Source organism: Pleuronectes platessa, chromosome 7 (genome assembly GCF_947347685.1).
Source record: "Pleuronectes platessa chromosome 7, fPlePla1.1, whole genome shotgun sequence".
NCBI lineage: Eukaryota > Metazoa > Chordata > Actinopteri > Pleuronectiformes > Pleuronectidae > Pleuronectes > Pleuronectes platessa.
Window position 1 is genome coordinate 12,472,549 of NC_070632.1, and position 23,435 is coordinate 12,495,983.

The 23,435-nt window shown below is 43.2% G+C and overlaps 2 protein-coding genes across 2 annotated transcripts in view; one reads left to right on the forward strand and one right to left on the reverse strand.

Annotated features, from left to right (window-relative positions):
* Positions 1 to 15,162, forward strand: part of iqsec3b (IQ motif and Sec7 domain ArfGEF 3b) — a 31,679-nt gene extending 16,517 nt beyond the window's left edge. Inside the window, exons 7-15 of the mRNA XM_053426161.1 lie at positions 178 to 300; positions 5,226 to 5,392; positions 8,199 to 8,338; positions 8,479 to 8,610; positions 8,736 to 8,835; positions 9,789 to 9,947; positions 10,048 to 10,140; positions 11,091 to 11,137; positions 12,408 to 15,162. Coding sequence (XP_053282136.1) covers positions 178 to 300; positions 5,226 to 5,392; positions 8,199 to 8,338; positions 8,479 to 8,610; positions 8,736 to 8,835; positions 9,789 to 9,947; positions 10,048 to 10,140; positions 11,091 to 11,137; positions 12,408 to 12,827 — 1,381 coding nt within the window. The 3' untranslated portion in view covers positions 12,828 to 15,162. The remainder of the gene's footprint in view (positions 1 to 177; positions 301 to 5,225; positions 5,393 to 8,198; positions 8,339 to 8,478; positions 8,611 to 8,735; positions 8,836 to 9,788; positions 9,948 to 10,047; positions 10,141 to 11,090; positions 11,138 to 12,407) is intronic.
* Positions 15,163 to 16,405: 1,243 nt separating this feature from the next.
* Positions 16,406 to 23,435, reverse strand: part of ptprq (protein tyrosine phosphatase receptor type Q) — a 39,831-nt gene continuing 32,801 nt past the window's right edge. Inside the window, exons 54-64 of the mRNA XM_053427368.1 lie at positions 22,416 to 22,460; positions 21,708 to 21,734; positions 21,466 to 21,547; positions 20,631 to 20,721; positions 20,385 to 20,461; positions 20,150 to 20,284; positions 19,816 to 19,941; positions 19,312 to 19,457; positions 18,805 to 18,940; positions 16,621 to 16,744; positions 16,406 to 16,532 (exon numbers count right to left, since the gene is read on the reverse strand). Of these exons, the coding sequence (XP_053283343.1) occupies positions 16,495 to 16,532; positions 16,621 to 16,744; positions 18,805 to 18,940; positions 19,312 to 19,457; positions 19,816 to 19,941; positions 20,150 to 20,284; positions 20,385 to 20,461; positions 20,631 to 20,721; positions 21,466 to 21,547; positions 21,708 to 21,734; positions 22,416 to 22,460 (1,027 nt within the window). The 3' untranslated portion in view covers positions 16,406 to 16,494. The remainder of the gene's footprint in view (positions 16,533 to 16,620; positions 16,745 to 18,804; positions 18,941 to 19,311; positions 19,458 to 19,815; positions 19,942 to 20,149; positions 20,285 to 20,384; positions 20,462 to 20,630; positions 20,722 to 21,465; positions 21,548 to 21,707; positions 21,735 to 22,415; positions 22,461 to 23,435) is intronic.

Genomic DNA, 23,435 nt, shown 5'->3' on the forward strand with positions numbered 1-23,435 from the left:
AGTGAGATTTGCCATCAGCACTTGGGTAGTCACATTTTGTCACACGCGCACCAACACACACTCGCACGCTCACCTTCACATCACAGTGACGCAACGCAGCTAAACCCGATCTCACTCTCCTTTCTCTCTCTGATTTCTTTTTTTTCCCTTCCTTTCTCACTGTCTGTCTCAATGCAGTTGCGTTGTGGATGAGATGGATTTCTCAGGCATGGAGCTCGACGAAGCCCTAAGAAAGTTCCAGGCTCATGTCCGCGTTCAGGGAGAAGCGCAGAAAGTGGAGAGACTCATCGAAGCCTTCAGGTGAGACTGTCATCTCGCTCGCGTGCAGGCCTCGCTGACTTAACAGGGCTCTGGCTTCTTCTTATTTTAATACAACAGTCCATCACATGAATGAGCAATGCTTGTATAAGGGCCCTCTGATCTTTTTAAAATTAATGGACCTCTTGCCCGTGGCCAACTGTGCAAAACAGACAAACAAAGAGACATAACCAAACCCGCCGATTTTGCAGTAAAACAGAAGCGTCTTTTCTGATCTCATCTCGCAGCCTTGGGGCAGCAGACACATCCAGAATGGCATACTAATAGGCCGACTGTATAGGCAAAGTGTTTAACTGGTTCTGCTAGCTCACTGCGACAGGCTCTGATGAGACCAAAGCCCCGTTTCATTAACAAATTACACTGATTGCCTGTAACCTTTGACTAAACTCAGAGGAGTTTGATTGTCAGCCAATCATAACAAGAGATCGGAGCTGCAGGCAATCAGCGTGCATTTCATCAGGACCAAAATAGATGCTCTATTTTACAAACTTCCTCCCCTGGATGACAGTCCGCGGACCCATCTTCAGGGGGGCTGGCTGCGTGTGGTGAACACTGAACAGCTTCCGCTTCCATCCATAATCAAACATAAATATGTGGAAGTGCATGTTTGGTTATCACAAGCTGTTTTTTTTTAGCCTGAGTTGTTCTCTGCTCATTTACTCTCCAGTCACTAAAATGTATCCGCAGACCCACTGAAGAAGACACATTTAAATACCAAGAGGACCTTGAGAGGCCTTCTGCAGTTTGCACAGTCCATTCATGCCTGTGAATGGACTGTCTGGCTTTTTGTGGCCTCCACCTGGACACAAACAGATTCTAGGGTGCTGTTTTTTTGGGGGGGCTTCTTTGAGGCAAAAGCAGATAGTGACCTGACAAATAAGATGGCACCTTATCCCCTGGCTGGAACTCTCCTTGAAATGTCCTGGCAGTATCCAAAGATTACCCCCAGGACTAAAAATGCAATAAAAATGTGATCATTGTTTTCTGTTGAAGCGTAATTGGTTACCTCGCTGTGAACGTTTTAATCTGCCTCTGCTGATGTGCTGCTCTTTCCCCTCTGGAAAACCAACAATGTGACCAGAAGGACATGACTTGTTTCATATTGCACATTTGAACTCCCAGATGTCCTCTTCCATTATGTAAAATCACTAGAACAATATAATGTAAAGAGTGTGTATTTGCCATTTGAATGCATTGCTTGATTTTCTGTCTCCAATATGTGATGTGAATATGGGCTTACTCTTTCCTGTCTCTTTTTTGGGGCCCTGAAGCTGATGACCAAGATTTCTTCTAAAAGGATATAACTGGTTTATTTCTGGTTTTCTTTTGTCTGCTCGTCTTTCAGTACTTTCCAACTTGTCTGTGTGGCACTCAGCCCAAACCTCATTGTCATTCAGTCGGTCCTACTACGACTTAAACCATAAAGACTAAGGGCTATATTTTAACGACCTGAGCGCAGGGTCTAAATCTCATGGTGCGAGTGCATTTAAGATATGTCCAAATCCACTTTTGTTAGTTAAACGATGGAGGGAAAAAAAGACCTTGCACCTTGGTTGATTGCTGTGGTAATGGTGGCTTTTCCAGGTAATAAGAAAGAGCACTTATGTACAGAGGGAACAGTGTGACTAAGCGCAAGAGCGGACCATCTTAGTATGTAACAAGTAGAGTGTGCGTTCGTTTCACACACGCCTGTGTTGGTGCACATTACTATCTGCATCCTTCACATTTAAAATAACAGTAAACTACAGCACCACTGACTTCAGATCAGGTTCGTGCACCATCTCAAGATAACATTGAACCAACAATGCGTCTGATCAGACCTTATTTTACGACTTGCTCAAGGTAACAGTACGTTTTCGTTTTTCGTGTCCACTTTACCTGTGGCTTTATTCGTCTCTGCTGTAACGTTCAGAGCAAACAACATATGGCGAAAGGAAAAAACAGCTAAACGGATGTTTTTTCCTTCCACTGTTTGTATCGGTCAATCACAATAGATCAAGATTTCACGTTGCTATTTGCTGCGTAACATGAATACATATTTGACACATAATCTCATCAGGGAACCTTATTTGAGCCTGAGTCATCTGTGTCTAACACAACGACTCCCATGATCCCACGCTGCTTCATGATGTAACCAAACTAGGTCGTATTTTTATCATTTTGACTGACAGCCCCCTAGAGGCTGAAGTTATATCATCAGCTTATTATCAACAATAGACGGAGCTGGTGACTCACATTAGAGGAGAATAGACACAATTGGAAAAACACAATGAATGATTTAGCACAAAAAAATATATATACATACAACACATTTAAGTGACAAGAACACTTAAGTACCTATCCTCACAAATCATGCTATATATATATATTTATATGTATACAAAAACAAGTTACGAGAAAGGAGAACAATCAATTTCTGCATTAAGAGCAGGATATACCATGGCAGAGAATCAGAAAATCCGATAAGTTTCTCGTTGGATAGTGGATTTGTTGGGGACTATTTCCAGCTGTGGATTAATAGACATTAATTCAGGGCAAAAGAGGTCAAGTGGTTTGCAGAGTGTGGATACGCGGGCATTACTTTACATGAGCACTGTATGACCCCTGCTAGAGAGGTCCTGTTTACGTGTGTTTGTTTGTAAGCAGATTTACGCAAAAACATCTGGATGAATTATCACAAAACCTGGTGGAGGGATGTGGTTTGAGGAACAGCGGGCAGCTCCAAGATTGTTTCTCCCATTTCGTCAACATTGAGAGATATTAAGCTTGTGGTTATTTCCACTCACTTTCCAGGGAATTCTTCATCGATCTAGATGAAAAATAAATCATATTTTAGACGACCGATATCTATGAGTGTGTGCAATTTGGTGCCGCTTGAACAGATTTAAGGGGACTGCAGGGCCCTGTTGGAGATGCGCTCTACTAAGTGCCATTCTAGTTGTCACTTCTGTTTTGCATATACCCGGCGTTTTCTAACTCTTGGTGAAGGAAAAGAAGAAAGTGAGCAGTCAAGTCTGCTTTAGATCTGAGGGCCAATCAGCTAATCATCAGCTAATCATCGGTTAATCACATCGCACTCAATCATACAGGCAGGGCCCCCTGGGTGCAGAGTACATATTCATCAGTGATCCAAGGCCGCGCTCTCTGTAGCTGAATCTGCCAGTATATAAATCAGAGAAGAGTGGGCTTTATTGGGACAGCCAGACATCCGATGCCATGTCGGTTACGTAATAGTTGTTCATCATCCTGTTTGAAGCGTGTTGCCCTCTTGCCGTGAGTACTTCTTTTTTTCAAAGTGGTATTTGTGCCAGCTGGCATGCAACTCTCATATGCAGATATGAAGATGAGAGATTCGGGAGCTAGTGTTCTTCTGGTTACATAAGACAGAGATCCACGCCTGAAAAATGTGTGAATGAAGCACAAACAGACACACACACACACACACGTCCAATCATTTATTTATTCACTTGACTGTTTGCTCACTCAGTGTATTAATGTGCACACATGCGCTCACACATCCATGCACATGTCCATTTGCATACATACACACACACCCACACGTACAGAAGTACTCTTGCCTTGTGTTCAGCCTTTGATGAATTTGCTGCAGAATTACATCAAGTTGACACATCCAGACGCTCCTTTTTGCCTTCATGTGTTTGTGTGTGTGTATGTGTGCGCCCGTGCATATTACATTTGTAGGGGAGTATCTATTCTCCCTCGAACAAAGGCATTTCTTCTGAAGTGGCCTGTAGTCGATTGATAGCCAACGGGTTCTCTGGCCTCAGATATCGCCGGGTTTCTGGGAAAAAGGCTTTTTAGTTTGCGTTGGCCTCAGATGTGGCCGCTCGCTTGCATATGCTCTGACGAGTGCATAGTCCTCTGGAGCACGGCAGGCCTCTCCATGTCTGCATCCTGCCTGGCTGTAGAGATAAAAGCTTCCCATCGCTGAAATGGCCCACTGTGTAAGTGTATGTGACAGTAAGAAAGATAGGGAGGGAGCTGTGGGAGAAGGAGGGGTGGAAGTGGGGGAGTCATTGAAGCCTGTGGGCAGAGACGGAGCGAAAACGAGTCAAAATTTCAACATCCCTGGGTCCAAAGCAGACTGGGCATCGTTACCCTACCCAGGGCCGAACCATTTTGCCCTGTCACATGTCTAATGCGTCCTTCCGGTCTCATTTATGAAAGAGTGACGAGGAGAAGTTACAATAAGTGAGATAGTCAGTTTATGAAGTAGTGCAGCTTGTATGGTAATGGAACCTCCTTAAATTCAGCATGAATGCTCTTATCTCACATTCAGAACAAGCAACTTTTTAATTGGGCGCAATGACAAACGTACTGTTGAGGTATCCCAGAGCTCTCTGTCAGTTGGCTTAGGCTCTGTATTTTCCCTTACCTCATCCAAAATACTCTACAGTCGACCCGCAGTTCCTCGGGTCCATGGCAACAAAACCAAGGCAAAAACACCACGTCACCGGGACGAGCTGACATCATCGGTGACATAACAGAATGTTGTTTGGTGTTTATAAATAGAACCCATTATGCAAAGCAGGAGCGTTTTTTGCAACATTGTGGCACACTAACAAGTCTATTTCAAACAAGGAAATACACAGTTACAGATTAGCACTGTTGCCTATTAGCAAAAAGGTTCCTGGTGCGAATCCTGGTTTGGTCGGGGGTCCTTCTGTGTGGAGTTTTTATGTTCTCCCCTTTTGGAGGTGTGGCTTCAAGTGTGACCTGTTCAGGCTGTACCCCGCCTCCACCTCTAGCTGTAGCGCACCCTGAGCCTCTCAAAGGATAAGTGGTATAGATAATGGATGGAAATACATCATTACTTGTGCCTATAAATGTGGCACGTTGACTTGAATCCAGAGAAGACGTATTGACGGATGTTTTTTCGTCCACAGCCAGAGGTACTGCATGTGCAATCCCGATGTCGTGCAGCAGTTTCACAACCCGGACACCATCTTCATCCTGGCGTTCGCTGTGGTTCTCCTCAACACTGACATGTACTCCCCCAACATCAAACCCCAGCGCAAAATGGGCCTCGATGACTTCATACGCAACCTAAGAGGTGAGCGGGTCCATGCACACAGAGGGCACGTATCTCGCTACATTAGATTAGATTAAATTCAACGTTATTGTCACTGCACATAGTACAAGTGTATTGACATCTCACCAGAAAGGGTAAATAGTAGATTAAGGTGAAGATAAGGCAATATTTACAGGTGAAAGAGATAATAAAAGGTAAATATCAATTAATAACAGATATGGCATATATTAGTATATCCAGATGCAGTGAAAAGAGTACTATATATGAATTTTTTTTTTTTTAAATTTATGAATAACTGATAAATGGTGGCAGATAAGGCATATGTCAGTAAAAGCAGGTAGGGGGTGCAATAGGTTGATGAGTCTGCATGTGCAAAACTGGTGCAATCCGTGCACACGCATGACGAGTGTACGTGAGAGGCCACGTGATATGCATTTTCAGGCAAACATTTACATAGAGGCAATGACAATGGTATGTGTCATTGTGTGAGTTGCCGCAGTGGAGGGAGCTGGTGTGTTTTACCTGCAGCCATATTTGAACATTTATGACGAATGTTTTATGAGTTTTGAACTCAACCAGACACAGACGCAGATCAAACATCTGACTGCAGATCATGAGGCCGTCCAATGGAGAGAAGTGCCAGGTAGAATGATGAGGAGGAGGAAAAGGGGAACAGAGGGCAGGGAAGTCAACGTTTTGCAACAAGCCTCATCTCATCAGCTTCATTTTAATCTCACCTTCAGCTTTTGAGTGACAGCCTCCTGAACTGAGGTAAATTACTCAAAGAGGCGGCGGTTGCTTGCCTCAACCGTCAAGAAAAAGCATCAACTGTGTGCGGGCGGATATTTCCAGATATCTTCGACTCTTAGCTCTGCCCCAGAGACCATGGCGTCGTCTCATTTAATTGAGGCTCGCTCAGATTTAATGATATGAGCGTGGGTTTTCCAGAAGCATCTCATCACCTGCACGCAAGCTCCTCGAGGCGCCGAGCACTCGATGTCGATGTCTCTCTCCGACATTACAACACATGCACACGGCGCTCAAAGCAGCACAGCAGTTTATTTTTACATTCAGCTAATGGAAAAAAAACAACCATATTATAAAATGTGTTATCTTTTTTTCAAGTCGGTTTCAATTTAGGCTGCACAGCAGTGTCAGACCAGAGTGATGTTTGAAACGATAACCGAACAACTGCTGGGTCTTAATATCAGCACACATACTGGGATTAAACACATTCACTCCGATTCAGAGCTGCAGAAACCCACTCTGAAATTAAACTAATTTGGCTGTAATATCTCAGACACAATTCATGTGAGCCCACACAGTCACTCTCTTATTCACTGATTATTGAGTTTATCGTTAGGATCCCCATTAGCTTCCACTGTGGCTGCCGCGCACAGTAACTTCCCAGGGATTTGCACAATGAAAGGATTTAACTCACAATCAACATCCGTGACTAATAAAACATTGATACGATAAATTTAAATGGAACCACTTCAAAATGTGTCAAATGAGGACATGAAGGACTTTTGAGGTTTAAATTCTTTAATTTCTAGATTAAGTAGCTGTCTGTGTTTTAAGCGTTGACTTTGAAATAAATGGAAATGCACGGTGCAGATTCTTACCTGCTCCTCCTGGACATGTTTTTTTACATATCTCCTTAGCTACAGCATATTGTGTCATGTGCATTTAAGTGCCAAGACCACATGGACTCAGTGTCCTTTGTGGAACAAAACAAAAGCTATGTATACTTCAGTTTCTCTCCTTTTGTGTGTGTCGTAGAAGTCTGCAAAATGGTGAATGCACTTACCTCTTCATAAAACATTTGCAAAACATATTTTTTTTGGGGAGTGTTTTGAATAATGTATAATTTACATCAATGTTTGTGAGCTTGCTTTGTTTTGCATCACTGCCTGTGCAGGGATTGCATTTGGCAGGCTCTCTTGTTCAAAGGGACATAACAATGAGCACATGCACAATACACAGGTGCAGCAGGGGAACATTTTCAGACATCATAACTTTTTATTTTACTATTTCTCAAGGTCATACAACCCATCACTTTCCTCATACTGTCCATTTCTTCAGCACTCAATTCAGCCACTGTCTCAAATGCTTTGGTTTTTAGCTCCTGTCTATGTAAGAGCCCCCTCAAAAACACCAAGTCAGCTCTGATTGGCCAGTTGGCCAACTCTGTTGAGATTGGTCAACTGCCTCCAGCGCCTGTAGGAAATGTGGTTAAACGAGTACGGGGATGTATTCAGAACATTGTTGGTAAAAAGAAATAACAAAATTAAAACCATAAAATTTAAGAATACATTTCTGAATCTCGAGATTAAAGTGGACCAGAAAAAAAACTCACATTTATGACAAAAACATCTGATGTTTGCAGATGCCAGTACATTGGTACATCTTACAGCAATTTAAATAATAATATAGTAATAACACAGTAGGTTTATGTGGCACTTCAAAATCTACATTACATTATTATATCCAAGTGCTTGACAAGGTAGCAATGAAAACAAATATGTACTAATTCGTGGGATTTCAAAGACAATATTTGTAAATTTTTAAAAAAGATAGCTCAAAGAAAATTTAAATTAAAGAAGAAAAATTAATTATTGGATCTATTTGAACCTGGATTGTAATTTTGTCTAACCAAACTTCATCACCCTGAGCTTCAGGTTCATCTGATGTTTGCCTGTTTGTCTGTTCCACTCTCTGGCTGCCACACACATCACCCAACTTATCTCTCCATAAGTCGCTCACCTCCTCCCGTCACGGCTCTTACCTTCGTACGCCTACATTTTAAGAGTCCTTGTTCCCTCAGGTGTGGATGATGGAGCAGACATCCCCAGAGAGATGGTGGCAGGAATTTATGAGAGGATTCAGCAGCGAGAGCTCCGTTCAAATGAAGACCACGTCACGTATGTGAGCCGTGTGGAGCAATCCATCCTGGGCCTGAAAACTGTGAGTAATAGTAATATCCCCTTTATTTCTCATCTCAGGGAACTGTCTGTGCCCGTTTGTTCAGCCTCCTTTGGTGTCCTGCATTATTTCACTGCAGTCTGTCCTCCGTCATCTCCTTGTCTTTAACCTCGCCTCCACAGATCCTGGCCGTGCCTCACAGACGTCTGGTGTGCTGCTGCCGCCTCTTTGAGGTGCCCGATGCCAACAAGCCTCACAAGCAAAAGCTGTCACAGCTTCAGAGAGAGGTCTTCCTCTTCAACGACCTGCTGCTGGTAACGTCACATCAATGAGATCATCTGACTCACCACCAGGCTCCACATATACACCAAATATAATGAACGTAACAGCGAGACATAATCAGAAACAGTACATTTTGCTTTTCCTGTGTTGACTGCAGATCCTCAAACTGTGTCCCAAGAAAAAAAGCTCGGCCTCGTACACCTTCTGCAAAGCAATGGGTCTCCTGGGAATGCAGTTTCACCTCTTCAGCAATGAGTGTAAGAGGCTATTCTACTCTGCGGCACTTTTCTTCTCTACAGTTGAGCGGAGTGCTGGAAAAATGTTGTCTGAGTCAGCAACAGCACAGTTGTCAGGATGCAGGCTTTGAGTTCATTCCCAGGAGGTCACCAGGACAAAGAAAGATGACCCACTGGTGTCGATTTACACACAGTATCTCACAGAAAGGGCATCACATAAAGTATTAATATAAGGACTGATATGGAATAGAGCTTTTGTGAACCATGAAACACTGTTTGCTTTGTGGTCACAGAATCAAATCTGACATGTCGGACCAAACTATACGAAACAATCTCTTGTAAACTAACAATTTCAATACAGCAAGAAAAGACACAAATGTCTCTGTTAACAGTGTTTGAGGCCATATTAATAATAAAAAGTCCTTATTATGTAGGTTTAGAGAGACTGGATCAAAAAAGTATGACTTTTAACGGACAGCTTGTGATTAAATTGCTCACAACTGAACTGTAATTTATAGAAGTACAAATTACAATTTAAAAAGGTCGGGCAGTTAGCGGAGGAATCTATAAATTCCAAACAAAAGCTGAGACTGATGGGAGTGTCATTAGTTTTGCAGACGTTCGATCGTAAACACAATCGTTGGACCACTTCAAACTTTGATATGTTGACGGCTCGAAATGAAAATTTTTTTCTATCCATGTTGTTCAGAATGTATTGGCAACTTCTGATCTTGATTCTATTATGAACTTTCTTTAACTTCTACAGACCTTCAAGAAGCCACTGCTGTCAACAGAAATATATTTGGTCATAAGTGCCATAGTATTCATAGCAGGAACATTTTGTGAAGTAGAAACCTGACTAAAAAGCTGCAAAGTGTTTCCAAAGATGTTTTCCAAAATATCCTGCATCCCTTTCTTAGAATCAAAGTCACGTTGATATCTCTTGGTCTTTGTGGGGGTTTCTCTCTCATCAGACTACGCCCACGGCATCACCATGCTGAGCCCGTTCACCTCGGAGAAGAAGCAGCTGGTGAGCTTCTGCTCCCCGAGTGGAGAGGAGCTCAGGAAGTTTGCGGAGGAGCTCAGAGAGGCCATCACAGAGGTCAACGAGATGGAGCAGATACACATCCAGTGTAAGGACAGACGAACGCACACCTCAGCTCAGGGAAACGCAAAACGAATTCGTACTGAAATGTATACAGCTGTTTACAATCTGTCTTTCTGCTGTTGTAGGGGAATTGGAGAGGCACCAGGGCATCCAGCCACACGGCATACACACCAACGGTGGGCAAGTGGATGCACACACAGGACACGGCTCCCCCTCAGGTGCTGGTTTTGCTTGCGCAGCACGAAATGCATAACACGGCATACATTTCTCATAACAATGCATATGTTACTCTGGGGATTGTCCAAAAATAGGAAGACTTCGTGGAGGAGAGGCGCATGAAAACATTGAAAAAGAAAATAGAAAAGAGAGTTATGTTCAGCAGAACTGTTAAGAGACTCCAGACCTACGGACTCTAGATTCCTATTTCAGGGACATGATGGTATTGATCGTCTCAGGGAGGAAGTGATTGAGCATATACCCTGAAACTTTCAAAGTATTATATTAACAGAAAAAGCAATTTTTCAGCTGATATGACACAAAATACCTTTGTAGGGTTACTGGCATCAATAACTGACTGCCTCACTTTGTTATTTAAAAGAGGAAATCTTTGACTCAAGCATGTCTTAATAGTGTTCAGCTAACTAACAAAAGTATTGATTCAACCCACGATCCATACTTCCTGGTATAACACTCCCTTATCACTCGTTTGGCATAAAAATATAATAATGAGTGAATTTGTGATATCAGAAGGTCATGTTGTGAATATTCTTTAATCTAAGAGTTTTTAGATTCCACTCTAATGTCTGTGAAGTAAACATAAAGCTACCACTGGTTTTTACAGAGGCTCATGTGATGGATATTTATTTTGACTGGTCTGTTATATATAATTTCCGAGCTTTAGAGGGGCTGGACCTTTGGACAGAATGAGGATAACTGATTTCTGCCTTTGCTAAGCTTAGTTAGGCAGCTGCTGGTGGTAGTTTCAAACCGTAGTTCCAGGGCAATCATAAAATCTTCTCCTCTAATGTTGGAAAAAGGGAGCTGCAAAGCAAGTATCCGCATTTTCCCGAACTAGTCCTTTAAACAAGTGTCAGTCCCCCAATCCTCTGTATGTGAGGCTGAAATCTGCCTATTGACTTGCATACTGAGGGGTCTCATTCTCCCACAGGCCAACAGGATATGTACGATAAAACCGGCAACAACAACACAGTAGAGGTGAGTGCCAAAGCTACTCATGTCTCCCTCAGGTGAGTATCTGGCTCCTCTGCTTTGTGGTTGTGCTCTATGTAGGCGAGCGTGTGTGCGGTCGGACAGGGACTGAGCCTCATCCCAAAAAGAAAGTCCGCTTAATGCTTTTGCTTTAAAAAGGAGCTCCGCCTGAGGCCTATCCCCTCTTCCATAGCCAAGGATACTGAGGCCACTGAGAGGAGTCTGCTGCTCTAGTGACGCTAGGCACAGTCTCTCTCTCTGTGGCTCATGAGTGGATCAGCAGCCACGCTGCTCACTGCACAACAGCCCTTCTTTCATCAGCTGCTGTTTGCCGGCCTTATACTGTTTAAGCCTTTGCAAGCCACCATAAGCCAGGCCAGCTCCTAGAATACCATCTACAAAGCCAGATAAGCTTGATAGCGTTAACAGACTGCCGAGTGTGTGTGGGTTGCTATGTGTCGTTGCAAAACCAGCCCTTCCTTTAACTAACCACAGAGATAGAAGCTGTTTTGCCCCCCCTCTATAGTCCCTCTCCAGTATACTCCTTTGCCCGTCTCTCCCCTGCCCCTCACTTGGTCCCTTAGCGTTGTAACTTCTTGTGATAGGGAGACACCAAGCCCTCGGTGTCAGCTCTCCTCTCCCGACACTCCCTCTATCTCGTAGCATCTTATTCTCCCATTAATTGACCATATTCACACACACAGACAAAACAATCCCAAAATGTTCCCGTCATGATCTTGTCTTATCCCTTTTCTCTGTCTGGGCTGGTGTGTGTGTGTGTGTGTGTGTGTGTGTGTGTATTTGTGTGTAAATGTGTGACAACGTTATTTAGAGAAAGTTTAAATCATGTAAGAAAAACCTTTATCTTGATGATGTTTTCCTACACTTGACATCTAATGCACTTCTGTCCGTCCTGGGAGAGGGATCCCTCACATGTGGCTCTCTCTGAGGTTTCTACATATTTTTACCCTGTTAAAAGGGTTTTTAGTAATTTTTCCTTATTCTTGTTTAGGGTTAAGGACAGAAGATGTCACACCATGTTAAATCCCTATATGAGAAAATTGTGATTTGTGAATATGGGCTATACAAAATTTTTTTATTGATCGATTGATGATTGATAATAAAAACAAGAGTGTTTGTATTTTTGCATGCGCCCGTCTGCATACTACCTGCCTGCATGCCTGCATGCCCATGTGCGTATCACACCAGAGGGCTGCGTAGAGGCTGCGTTCAGGCTGGTAACTCCTCATGCGTTCTCTGACTGTTTCTAAACTAGGTGTCAATTCACAACAGGCTGCAGACCTATCAACTGAGCCAGCCCAGCATTGAGTCCGCACCCCTGGCCCTTGCCGCTCCGCCCGCCCTGCTCAGCTCCGTCCAGGCCGGGGAGCTTCGCCCCGAAACGCTCATCCAGTGCCAGCAGATTGTGAAGGTGATCGTCGTGGACCAGAGCGGGCGAGGGCGGATGGAGGCCTTCCTGAGTCAAGGCCCGGCCACTCATCAGCTCATCCAGTCAGCCCTGTCCACGCCCGTGCACGTCAGAGAGGGGGACGGCCCTCAGCCCCCACTGCCGCCTCCGCCTCCACCGTACAACCACCCCCACCAGTTCTGTCCCCCTGACTCGCCCATGCCCCTTCACCACACCATGCCTCTCGTCCGCAGGCGCAACTCCAGCGGCTCCCGCAGCATTGTCTGAGTCGTGGATTACTCTCCGTACTGTTGAACTGTTTCCTTCGTCCAGACAAACTCTCACCCGAGATGGGAAGATAAACGCAACAACAAAAAGGGATTATACTGTGTGAGTCGCGTTAAGGGACGAAGGAAAAAAACAAGAATCTAATCACTGTCTTGACTGAGCAGCATTGTGGCTTTTAACGCCATTTCTCTCCAACATGTCACCTGGTAGCTGATGGTGTTGTATGTCTACATCTCACACTCCTTAACAGATCATGTGACTTTGCATTTTTTTAAATGTCACCTCTCCAACAAACGTGTCAGTGAGCTGTGACTGTGATGCCGACGGGCAACGTCAGAAAGCAAAACTCTGGCGGCCACGAAGGGACATGGATCGGCTTTAAATGTTAACTGACAAACTGTCTGCATTGTCTTGTTTTCTTCCAAAATATCGAAGTTCACACCTCTTTGTAGGGTGCAGTCAACCATCTAAGATAACACAATCACAGTGTCGGCACAGCTTCCCCACGCTGCAATGCTTTTATTCCCTCATATCTGCATAATGTGAAGAAAACGGAGCATCGTCCACCTATTTGTTTCCTTCATGTTGTGGGGAACAGAGAACCAGTGAGTGTAAGGACGCAGTTGGGAAAAGGATCCAACGTCTCTACTTGAGGACTCTAGCGAGGACGTTGTTACTCACTAAACCCAGAACCACATCCTGATGACAATCCTACTGTTTGTGCTTTTTCATTGTGTTTTTCTGAACTCATTTGACCAGATGTCTTCACAGTGGTTTGTGTGATGACCCTGATTCTGTGGCGTTTGGCTCTCACAGAGCTCAGGAACAAACGTGCTGCACTGGAACGTGTAATATCTGCACCTCTGAGTCGCTCTGAGCGATTGTGTGTTCACTCTGCTCATTTGTGGGAGCAGAATTCATCCAAAACAAGACTTAAACAGGCAGAAGCCTTTCTCCTCGTGTACATTTACTCCTAATGAGTGTGAATATTAATGTTACCTTTGGATTTAGGCAATATCTACACCCAGAAAAATCCTAGCTTTAGCTTGAAAATGAACAAAAAAGGCTCCACACAGGGTAGACTAAGGTCACCTATAATAAAACATCACTCACACATATCTTATTTTTCTTGCACACTGAAATTGTTATGTAAGCAGAGATGCATTCCTTCGCTGAATGTTTAATCAGGGGGAAAACTGAAGATGTCCATGGAATAATTATTTCAAGTGTTGTCTGTCACGTTGTCGAGCTTGAGCCAGTTTGTACAGCAGATCACGAACCATCATCCAACTGAGACGCACCACACACCTCTTGTACCTTTTTGCACCACAGAATATATTGGATATATTGTAAATAGATAATATAGATTTATTCTGAAAAAAAAAGTGATTGGTTTGCCCAGTGTGTGTATCTACGTATGTATTTGTACAGAGAAGATCTAGTTTAAAAGAGAAAAAAAGAATATTATTATTATTATTATAGTTACAAATGATTATTATTCGCATTTATTACCAGGAGGGTGTCCTACATCCTACTGCTACTAGAGATGGGAAACAGGCAGCTTTTATAGAACACACTCCAGTTACCATGGTGACACACACTGATATTATTACAGATCTACATTTTTCATTAAATTACCATGTCATATTATTACAGGATTATTAAGAGATGGCTGTGTCACCTGTTTAAGGTGTCTAAAGGGCTATGCTGTATTGGTGAATACGTACAGTATTCAAACCACCGGACACACACACACACATGCACAGTGTTTGTATGCTGTACAAGTACACACATGCTCACTCAGCCACACACACATGCACTGACATACATGCACATTGCTGCCAAAGCAACAACAAATCCAGCTTCGATTCACTTTAGAAAAAACTGCTTGATTTCGCAAGTCAGCGTCCCCACTTTGTTTACTGTAAACTCTGACTGACTTCTTCTAATTAGCATGATGTCTTTATTTTGGTTTGCTTTTTTCATTTACAGTGCGAGGGATGAGTTTGATTATTCGTTTGTGTCATTATTGTCAGGGCATGATGGGTTGATTAATGTCATTTTATTCACTCGCTCTGCTCCCGCCCCTTCCCTTCTGCCCGACCCCCACTTATCCCCAGCCCCCGGCTTCTCTGTGGTTGCCATGGAGACGTGCCAATCTGCATCCTTACCGTGGAGCACTGTCATTAATCTTTGCACCCTCACAATATTCAAAAAAAAAAAGAGAAGAAGAATACAATGGAGATTTCTTAAAGATCAACACATTTACTAAAGGATTATTTCAAATTTTTTCTGTTTGAAGAGAATGAAAGAATAAAGTAGTTTTTACTCTCTGTCTCAGACTGACTCGTCTGTTGATCGTGTCCACGGCGTCTGTGGCTCTGCCGCCTCTCTAATGAATGCATCTGCACCAGGTGTGCAAGGAGGACGGCGGAATGAAGGAGCTTATTGGAAATCATTGGACATCGGTGCTCCTGTGTCCTCCCTGCACACACCGGGCAGGTCTGAACTCGTTCATTAGAGAATGAGGTCAGTATTGAATCTGAAAGCGAGTGTTGAATGTCTAATCGTGTGTTGCAGTGAGTCTGCAGATCAGTGTGTGTATTTCTTTTTAAATCAATTCTTACTGTGTCTTCCAAAGACCTGGAAATACAGACCTGTGGTTGCATGCCTCTGCCAACCAGTGCAGTTTCTGTCTACATGCATTCTTTTAAATTCCCTTTAACTTTAGATAGCATGTTAAAGAGGCTAAAAACATGTCTTGGAAGCCTCGGAGTATACCACCCTTATCCAATCAGTTATTAGACAAGTCTGAGTTGGAATTTTTGCCAGTTCTTAAGATAACGCAATCAAAAGGCGAAAATGGGTTTTATGAGGTCGCAGTGACCTTGACCGTTGACCTCCAAAATCGACTCAGTTCATCCTTGAGTCCAACTGAACGTGTGTACCAAATTTAAAGAAATTCCCTCATGGTGCCCTTGAGATATTTTGTTCACAGTAGTGGGACGGACAGAGAGAGAATCCAAATACCTAATGCCTCAGGCCGCTGGCTGTTGCCAACATGGAAGAATAAGAAAACCGGCAAGAGGGTAACTATTGGAATATCATACTCAACAAAGGCTACATGAGAAAAGAAGTATCAAGGCCAGAAAAAAAACAAGTTTCTTTATTTCTGCAAATCACACTTGAGAAAGAATGAACAAAAAACCTCGACACAGGCAGAATTACAAAGAGATTGGAAAAAAAAACACCATTTTGGCTCGAATAAATTATCTTACAAAAATCGTAGATGATATCAACAAAATACAGCAATTACATTACACTGTGAAATCAATTTGTGCAAAGTACCTGTAGGCTTGCAGACGGGATAGAGCGCTCTGTCTCTGCCGCTTCTCCTTTTTCGTCTTTTCAACGTTTCTCTTTTGTCTCGCTCACTCTCTTTGAAAACAAGTCGTCAAGTGGTGGAGTGAAGGGAGGCCTGAGCTGAGAAATGGGTTGAAGTGGAGCTTCAAAGCCTTGAGTCAACCGACGGGGGCGTTCAGTTCAGACTGTGTCATGTGTCCTGTTCCTCCCTGCTTCCTCTTCCTTTACGTGGTGCGGGCCGCCCTGTCCAGGGTCTGTGCACAGGTCCCTTGTCACTCGGGTGCAGGTGTCCCTCGGTTTGTCTTTACATGGTGGTCTCTTCCCATTCCAGCTCAACGTCACCTGAAGAAAAGGACAAATGTGTGGCGTGAACACTGTTCTGCGGGGAGAGGGTTTCGTAAGACTTTAAGACTTTGAGTGTTGCTTTTACCTTCCATTGCTTCCAGAGAGTCCATCTTCTCCAGAGCAGAGTAGCTGACAAACCAGATGGATTGGCTGTTGCCTTTGTTGTTGAGAAGTTCCAGCGTACTCTGGTGCAGGAAGATGTACTGGGCCTGACAGCAAATGACAAGTATTGTACTTTTAAATTCCACATTGAGCAAATGTCCATATCAATTCATTTGCTGTAGTATTTAATCTTATAATATTCCTTTTCAGGGTGTCCTGATGGCCGAGGCAGATTCTGACCATTTATTTACAAAAAAAAAACAGAATCTCTAGTAACAGTTTTAACATTTGAATATGAAAAATCTGTAGGCGAGGGACAAGAGTCTGTGGGTGGAAGCCTTCAGGTTTCTGTCTCAAGTTTGACCAACGATGTTTGAGCAGGCTTTGGTTGCTCGTGGATAAACCGTCTGTGTGGAGAACAAAGGAAGCAGGACACATTGACCAGATGTATTGGCTTTCGGCTTCTTACTTCATTCATGTGCAGATAACTATTAATAGAGATTAACCAAAATGTCATCTGGTCCTGAAACACCCACGTTAAAGTTTCTCTGTTTTTGTTTTGTTTGCGAGGAAACATACAACATTGGATATAAAAGAAAAACCAGTCGGGCTATAAACTGTTTACAGCCAATAGAAGACTTGGCCTGGATATCTGCTGTCTACACCAGAAGCCCCAAAATACTGTCTGTTGCCACCAGTATTGTCGGGCATCAGACATTAGCTGATGGACTGAAGGATTGTTAAAAACCTGATTCGACTTCAGCTTTTTTTTATCAGCTCTCTTGTGCCTCCTGACTGATATAAATGGTTTTGAATAATACCATAATAACAGCAATACAATTTTTTACAATTTAGTAGAACACCTGACTTTCCGATTGTGGAGAACTTAAATAAGATCAAGGTTGTAGCAATCAAATAAAAAATATGTACATCTCAGTGTTGGACTACATTGAGACATGTAAAATATTTTGTCATTGATGGATATTTGTGACGATGCCACATCATTCATACAAGGACGTGTTGCTCCTGACGCAAATGATCCAAAATGTTTTTCATCCTTCCTCTGGGGTTTGTGTGTCTTGGCACATTGAACACGCTCAGCAGACTCCTTCTCTTCCTGCTGACTTCCTGCGAAATTAACAACTTGAAAATAATGTACTGATACGACCTGTGCCTAATGTACTATAGACGGCTAAAGCTGAGTGGAGGCGAGTGCATTGGCTTGTATAACTTGCTAATATTTATTCCTTCCTATCAGTTCAGGCTGTAACCCTGGGAAATGGAAATGAGAGATTTTTTAAGGTCTACAGCATACGTCAAGCAACAGGAGCCATCAGAAAAGACAGATTTTATTAAACTCAGAATTCAACTCATCTATCAAGTGAACAGACCTGCACTGCAAATTATAATTGTAATCCCTTGTTTTTGATTGGAAACTGGAAGTAAGACGTATTTTGGAGAGATGTGACATTTAGAATAACTTCTAAGTTCTAGGCTACACAAGAAGTACACATAAAATGCTTAAACCGTGAGATGATTTAAAGCTGTCTGCATATGCACTGTGCACCGATGTCAGTAAAAATGAATAATGAGCTATTAAAGGTAATAGCGGTCTATCCGACAAGGTGAAAACTGCTGTCTCAAACAATCATGTTGTCACTGGATGCTTTTGATTTGCAGACTCAAACTCCGCGGCCATAAACCTGGATGCGAAGAAACTCACAGAACACCAAGTGGCAATAAAACTAGGAGAAAACAATGAAAAAAACACTGAGAAGAGGCTCGGGCACGACGCAGAAGGTCCCTGCAGACCCACTCCAGAGGTTTCCGTAATGAAACGAGTGAGCGAGGTAATTTCAGGACAGGTTCCTGCTGTTTCAAGAAAGGGAATCCTGCTCGGCACACGCTTTTAATCTGCTGCCAGATCATTTGCTTTGTCGAAAGGAGAATTCTCTCAATATCTCCTCACTGAAACTGGATCACAGCAGGACACGGAGCAGAAAGTAGGACAACTACACTCCTGCTACATCTGTTGTTCCATTTGGAGTCTCTGATGAGTCTGAGGTTTAGTGGAACAACTTGAGACAAAATACAGTTCTTTTTGTGTTTTGTTTATTCTCTCAAGTCGTGAAGGGAAAAAAGAGAAATAAAATGGACGAGGCCTCACCAGATTCTGCACCATGCACATCCTCTCGCTGCGCAGCTCGGCCACCAGGCCGTAGATATCCACGAAGTCGTGATCTCTGACGTGCTGGATGAGGTGGTCTAAGGCGATAAACACACCAGTCCTCCCCACACCAGCACTGTGGGGAGAGAGAGGAAAACCTTACAGTATACTCTGATGTTCTACTGCCCCTGAAGGGCTCACTTGTTTATGACTCAACTGAGGGTTAAGCACAGAATGAAGGTAACTACAGTGACCACAGACACGACAGGTATAATTGGTGCCCTTTATGTTTAAGGGCAGTACTATAATTTATGCAGTGTTATTTTGTTACCACTGAGTAAATGGAATGCATTTATATAGAGCTTAACAAAGCTTTTTACACAGAAAGTTCCATTCACCCATTCACGTCTATATGACACACTTTCCTATCACACATCCTTCTCCATCATTCAGGGTCCCATCACTGTTCCGCTGGGAATCGAACCACAGCCGCCCATGCCACAGTACCTGCAGTGAACCGCGATGGTGGTGCTTTCGTGTCTGTGGGCCCGGACAGCTTTGACAAACTTAATGAGCGTGCTGCAGGACTCTGGGACCCCGTGCTCAGGCCACGACGTGTAGTTGAAGTGGCGAACCAGAATGTAGTGTCCGTGCTGCACACAGGAGTTATTACAGAAAAATAATGAGACAGGAAGTTAAAATTCATATGGACGACTGAGTTTACTTCATTATCATGTAAATCAAATGGTTTACATCATGATAATGGTTACAACTATATTTATGTTGCAATAATATTACATTCAAAATACCTATCAGAAGAACTATTACTGTAACAGAATTTGCAATCAGAAAATCCCATGATAAGCCTGAACCAATAGTGAGGCGAGAAGTTGTGTCTCTGTTGCCACAACATGATGTATATTTCAATGTTGCTCAAAAGCGATAAACAACACAACAGGTACAGAATGTGTTTTCTGTGTGTGTGTTTGTGTGTATACGTGTTTTTGTCACCTTTTCTACTTTCAGGGTCCTGACAGTCCAGTCAGGCAGGACTTCCTCTGACACTTTTGAAATGAGAATGTCACTAAACACTGACATTGGCTTGTTGTCCTCAGGCCAGTACTTGTGACACCGAATCTGAAATGCCACACACACACACACACACACACACACACACACACACAAACACACACACACACACACACACACAAACACAAAACACACGTCAGATCTCAGCAGCAGATCTAACCCTCCTAGTAGTAATGATTCATAAGCAGAGCCCAGCTTGTGCTCTTAATGCTGACACTAATGGTTTCATAACAGTGTAAAATCTTTCATGACGCACTCTGCCTTTTTCGTAACACTGTGTGAGCATGGCGATGGTGCGGGTCCCCGTTTCCCAAATCATCCTCCAAAAGTCGGCCACTGTGCCCGGCAGAGGACCCTGAGTCGCGATGAACTCGTTGGGACACAGGTAGCCCTGAAAACACAGAACAACAAAAATAATTCCTCTATTTGCAACAAATGTGTATATGATTATAACCTGAGAGTGTCCCAAGCTTTTAACGGCTGGTACTCACTGAGACGAAGCTGGCGTTGATGTAGTCCGAGCCTGCAGTGCCCGGTTCTGACAGCAGCTTCACTCGGTTGTTATTGTCTACTCAAGGTACAGAAAAAAAGAGTTTGGTTGAAATGTGTGATCTGCAACTGTGCAAGTAGACGTGAGATCTGCTTGAATTTAATTTTAGAGCAAAAAATACAAGGCATGAATAAATGTGATGTATTAATCATTAGCCTGGGAGCTATTGTTCAGCCTGACCGCTTACACGGTTTGATGTTAGGGAAGCGGTTTTTGGATTTGTTCCAGGGCAGATCAGCATCTGTGGTGGCCAGGTCCTGCAGCAGCTTTGGGAGCTCCTGCAGAGACAAGATGTTCATATATCAGTATTCACATAAACACACTCATGGAGGTTGAAGGTCAGGGACCCCATTTGTAAAACTGCGAGAAGTAATATTTTGGATTGAGGTGAAAGATAACAGGGAATCAGGAAAAGTATCAGAGTGGTGATGCATACCCTGCATATACTTTGCATATAGGCTACAATTTATACCCTATATATAATATATTTGTAGCGCATACGTTTTATAAAGATAACATTAAGCTTTTGCTCCATTGAAGAGCTTTGTGCAGAGCTCTGTGTCTCTCTCACACAAAAACAGATTGACTCTCTTTCCCTGTTAGACTGACCATGGGCTGTACCGGGAGAAATCCTGCTCAAGTTTGTCGATTTTTAAATACCCATAACGTCTTTACCGTCTTCTGCAGATATGTAGAATTCTGCATAAACTGTTTCGATAGTGCTCTAGTTGTGCATCTTCATTTTTTTTCTTCAAAAATACTGTTTAATGTATGAGAGCTTCAAGGTCTGTAAGTTGAGCAACCTGTTTGGGAAAAGAAAACTAAAGTTGACACTGGTTTAGTTTGCAATCCCTTTTCTTTATTTTGCTCATCTAATGAACATTTTCTACTATGGCAGACTTTCCTTCCTCCATTTAGTTTGTTTCCAGGCAATTTCCAAATGACTGAAACTTGGTTTTATATATATCATTAATGCTTATATGTTAAAGCCACACAGGCTCAGGTTGTTGACAAACACTTACACCAAACTCTTCCTGGAACTTGGCGTTGTCATTGGCACACAGATCCTCGACATGCTGCAGGAAAGACTTTTTGTTGACAGGCCTGACAGAGGGTCGAAGAAAAATACAGAGAATTTGTGAAACAGAGAGCGATATGATACACAAACTATGCCACAGTCTGTAATAGCAGGTGGTAGAGAACATGCAGATCTGTGCTGCAGCTTCTGTTTGCACATTCACATTATTTATGCAGGGTTACTTACTTGAGTGATTTCCTGTAGCTGAGAAGCCTGGATGAAAATAGACAGCGAAAAACATCAGCCCAAAATAAACAAATTATCTCAATAATCGCAGCCCACACTGAGGTATTTCTGTCTACAGCTGATGAAATGATCCTCTTTGCAGATAGTGGATGATACTGTATGTTTTACCAGTGGGGGATTAACCATCTTAATCAAATCCACTTTGACAGTAACTTTGATGATTCACTCTAAAGGAATATGTGAACATCAGTAAACTTAAAAGAAGCATGTGGTTATTCCCCTGTGCCTGGCGTTTCATTTGCATTACTCAAGACTGGTAGCTACGCAGAGCCTCAGCTATCGTTAAAGCTTGTGCCCCATAACACAGCTTAAGCCTTCCAAGCATTTTCACGACGGCGAGAGGGTAAACAAATTAAAAATGGTTTCAAGCAGTGAAGTGTCAAGCTCAGCTCAGCTCTGCAGCTCTTGGCAGGAAAATGAGCAGGCTGTTGGCACAACTCTGACGTCACTGATTCATTGAACTGTCGCCCTCCACCAAAGACACAACAAACACAGATGGATGATTTGAGAGCAGATTTGATGGGAAGCATGACGCTGACACACACTAAGGGACAGGGGGAAAGTGGAGTACAACATGCCAACACACTATGCACAGCAAAATGAGGCACAAACACACAGGCACACACAAGGGTCAAAAGACCAACTTACTGGATGACATAAATCTCTTTCCGTCTAAAGAAGAAGGAAGAATACCTGGAGGGAGAAGAGTGCTCGGTGAGAGAAAAATAAAGCCAAGGTGAGTCAGTGCAGGAGTGTGCATACAAAGGGGAGTTATTTGCGCCATTCATGTGATAAGTGTCAAGGAAAGTGTGTTATTTTCTTATAAACTGTGCTGAGAAAAGGTGGCATTTACATAGATCACAGAGTCCAAGGCAGTAATAGATTCTGGTGACAAGAAGGAAGAGAGACACAGTCCTGATGAGTGTCCCCAGTCTGAACTACCATGACTGCTGAAGGAGCACAAAGTGTAACTGTCAGGGACCTGCAATATTAAATATGTGTGTGACATCTCACATGACTGGATGGCAAGTTATATTCAGGATCTCCGACTTTTTTCAGGACTTTCAAGTCATTGCATATGAAAAATGTGAGATGAATGCTGGATAAATAGATCATCATCTACATCCACCCATTCACACCCTGTCGGCACAGCTGTCAGGAGCAATTTGGGCTTAAGTGTCCTGCCCATGGACAGTTGCCTATAGGAGCCGGGGATCGAAATACCGGCTTCGTGGTTACTGGAGCCAATCCCACCTGACATTGCTCCCTTCACTGGTTACCAGTGGCTGCTTGCATCCGTTTCAAAACACTAGTACTTTCGTAGCGTGCTGGGAATGGATCGGGTCCGGCCTACATGCAGGACATGGTCAAACCTTGCACCCCAGCCTGTTCACTCTGCTCTACATCTGCCAATCGGCTTGTTGCTCCCTCACTGCAAGCTAACCACTCAACAAAATCACGATTCTTTGCTCTTCTGGCTCTTAAATGGAGGAACAAGCTCCTCATTGACATCAGGACACCAGAAAGTCTGCTAAATAGAATGTAATGTAAAAATGTAACATTGGTTGAGAGGTGGGGTAAACCCTGGAAAGGTCACCAGTACACCGCAGGGCCTGAGACAAACAACCATTCACACTCACCCTTACACCTATGGTCACACCTGTGTCT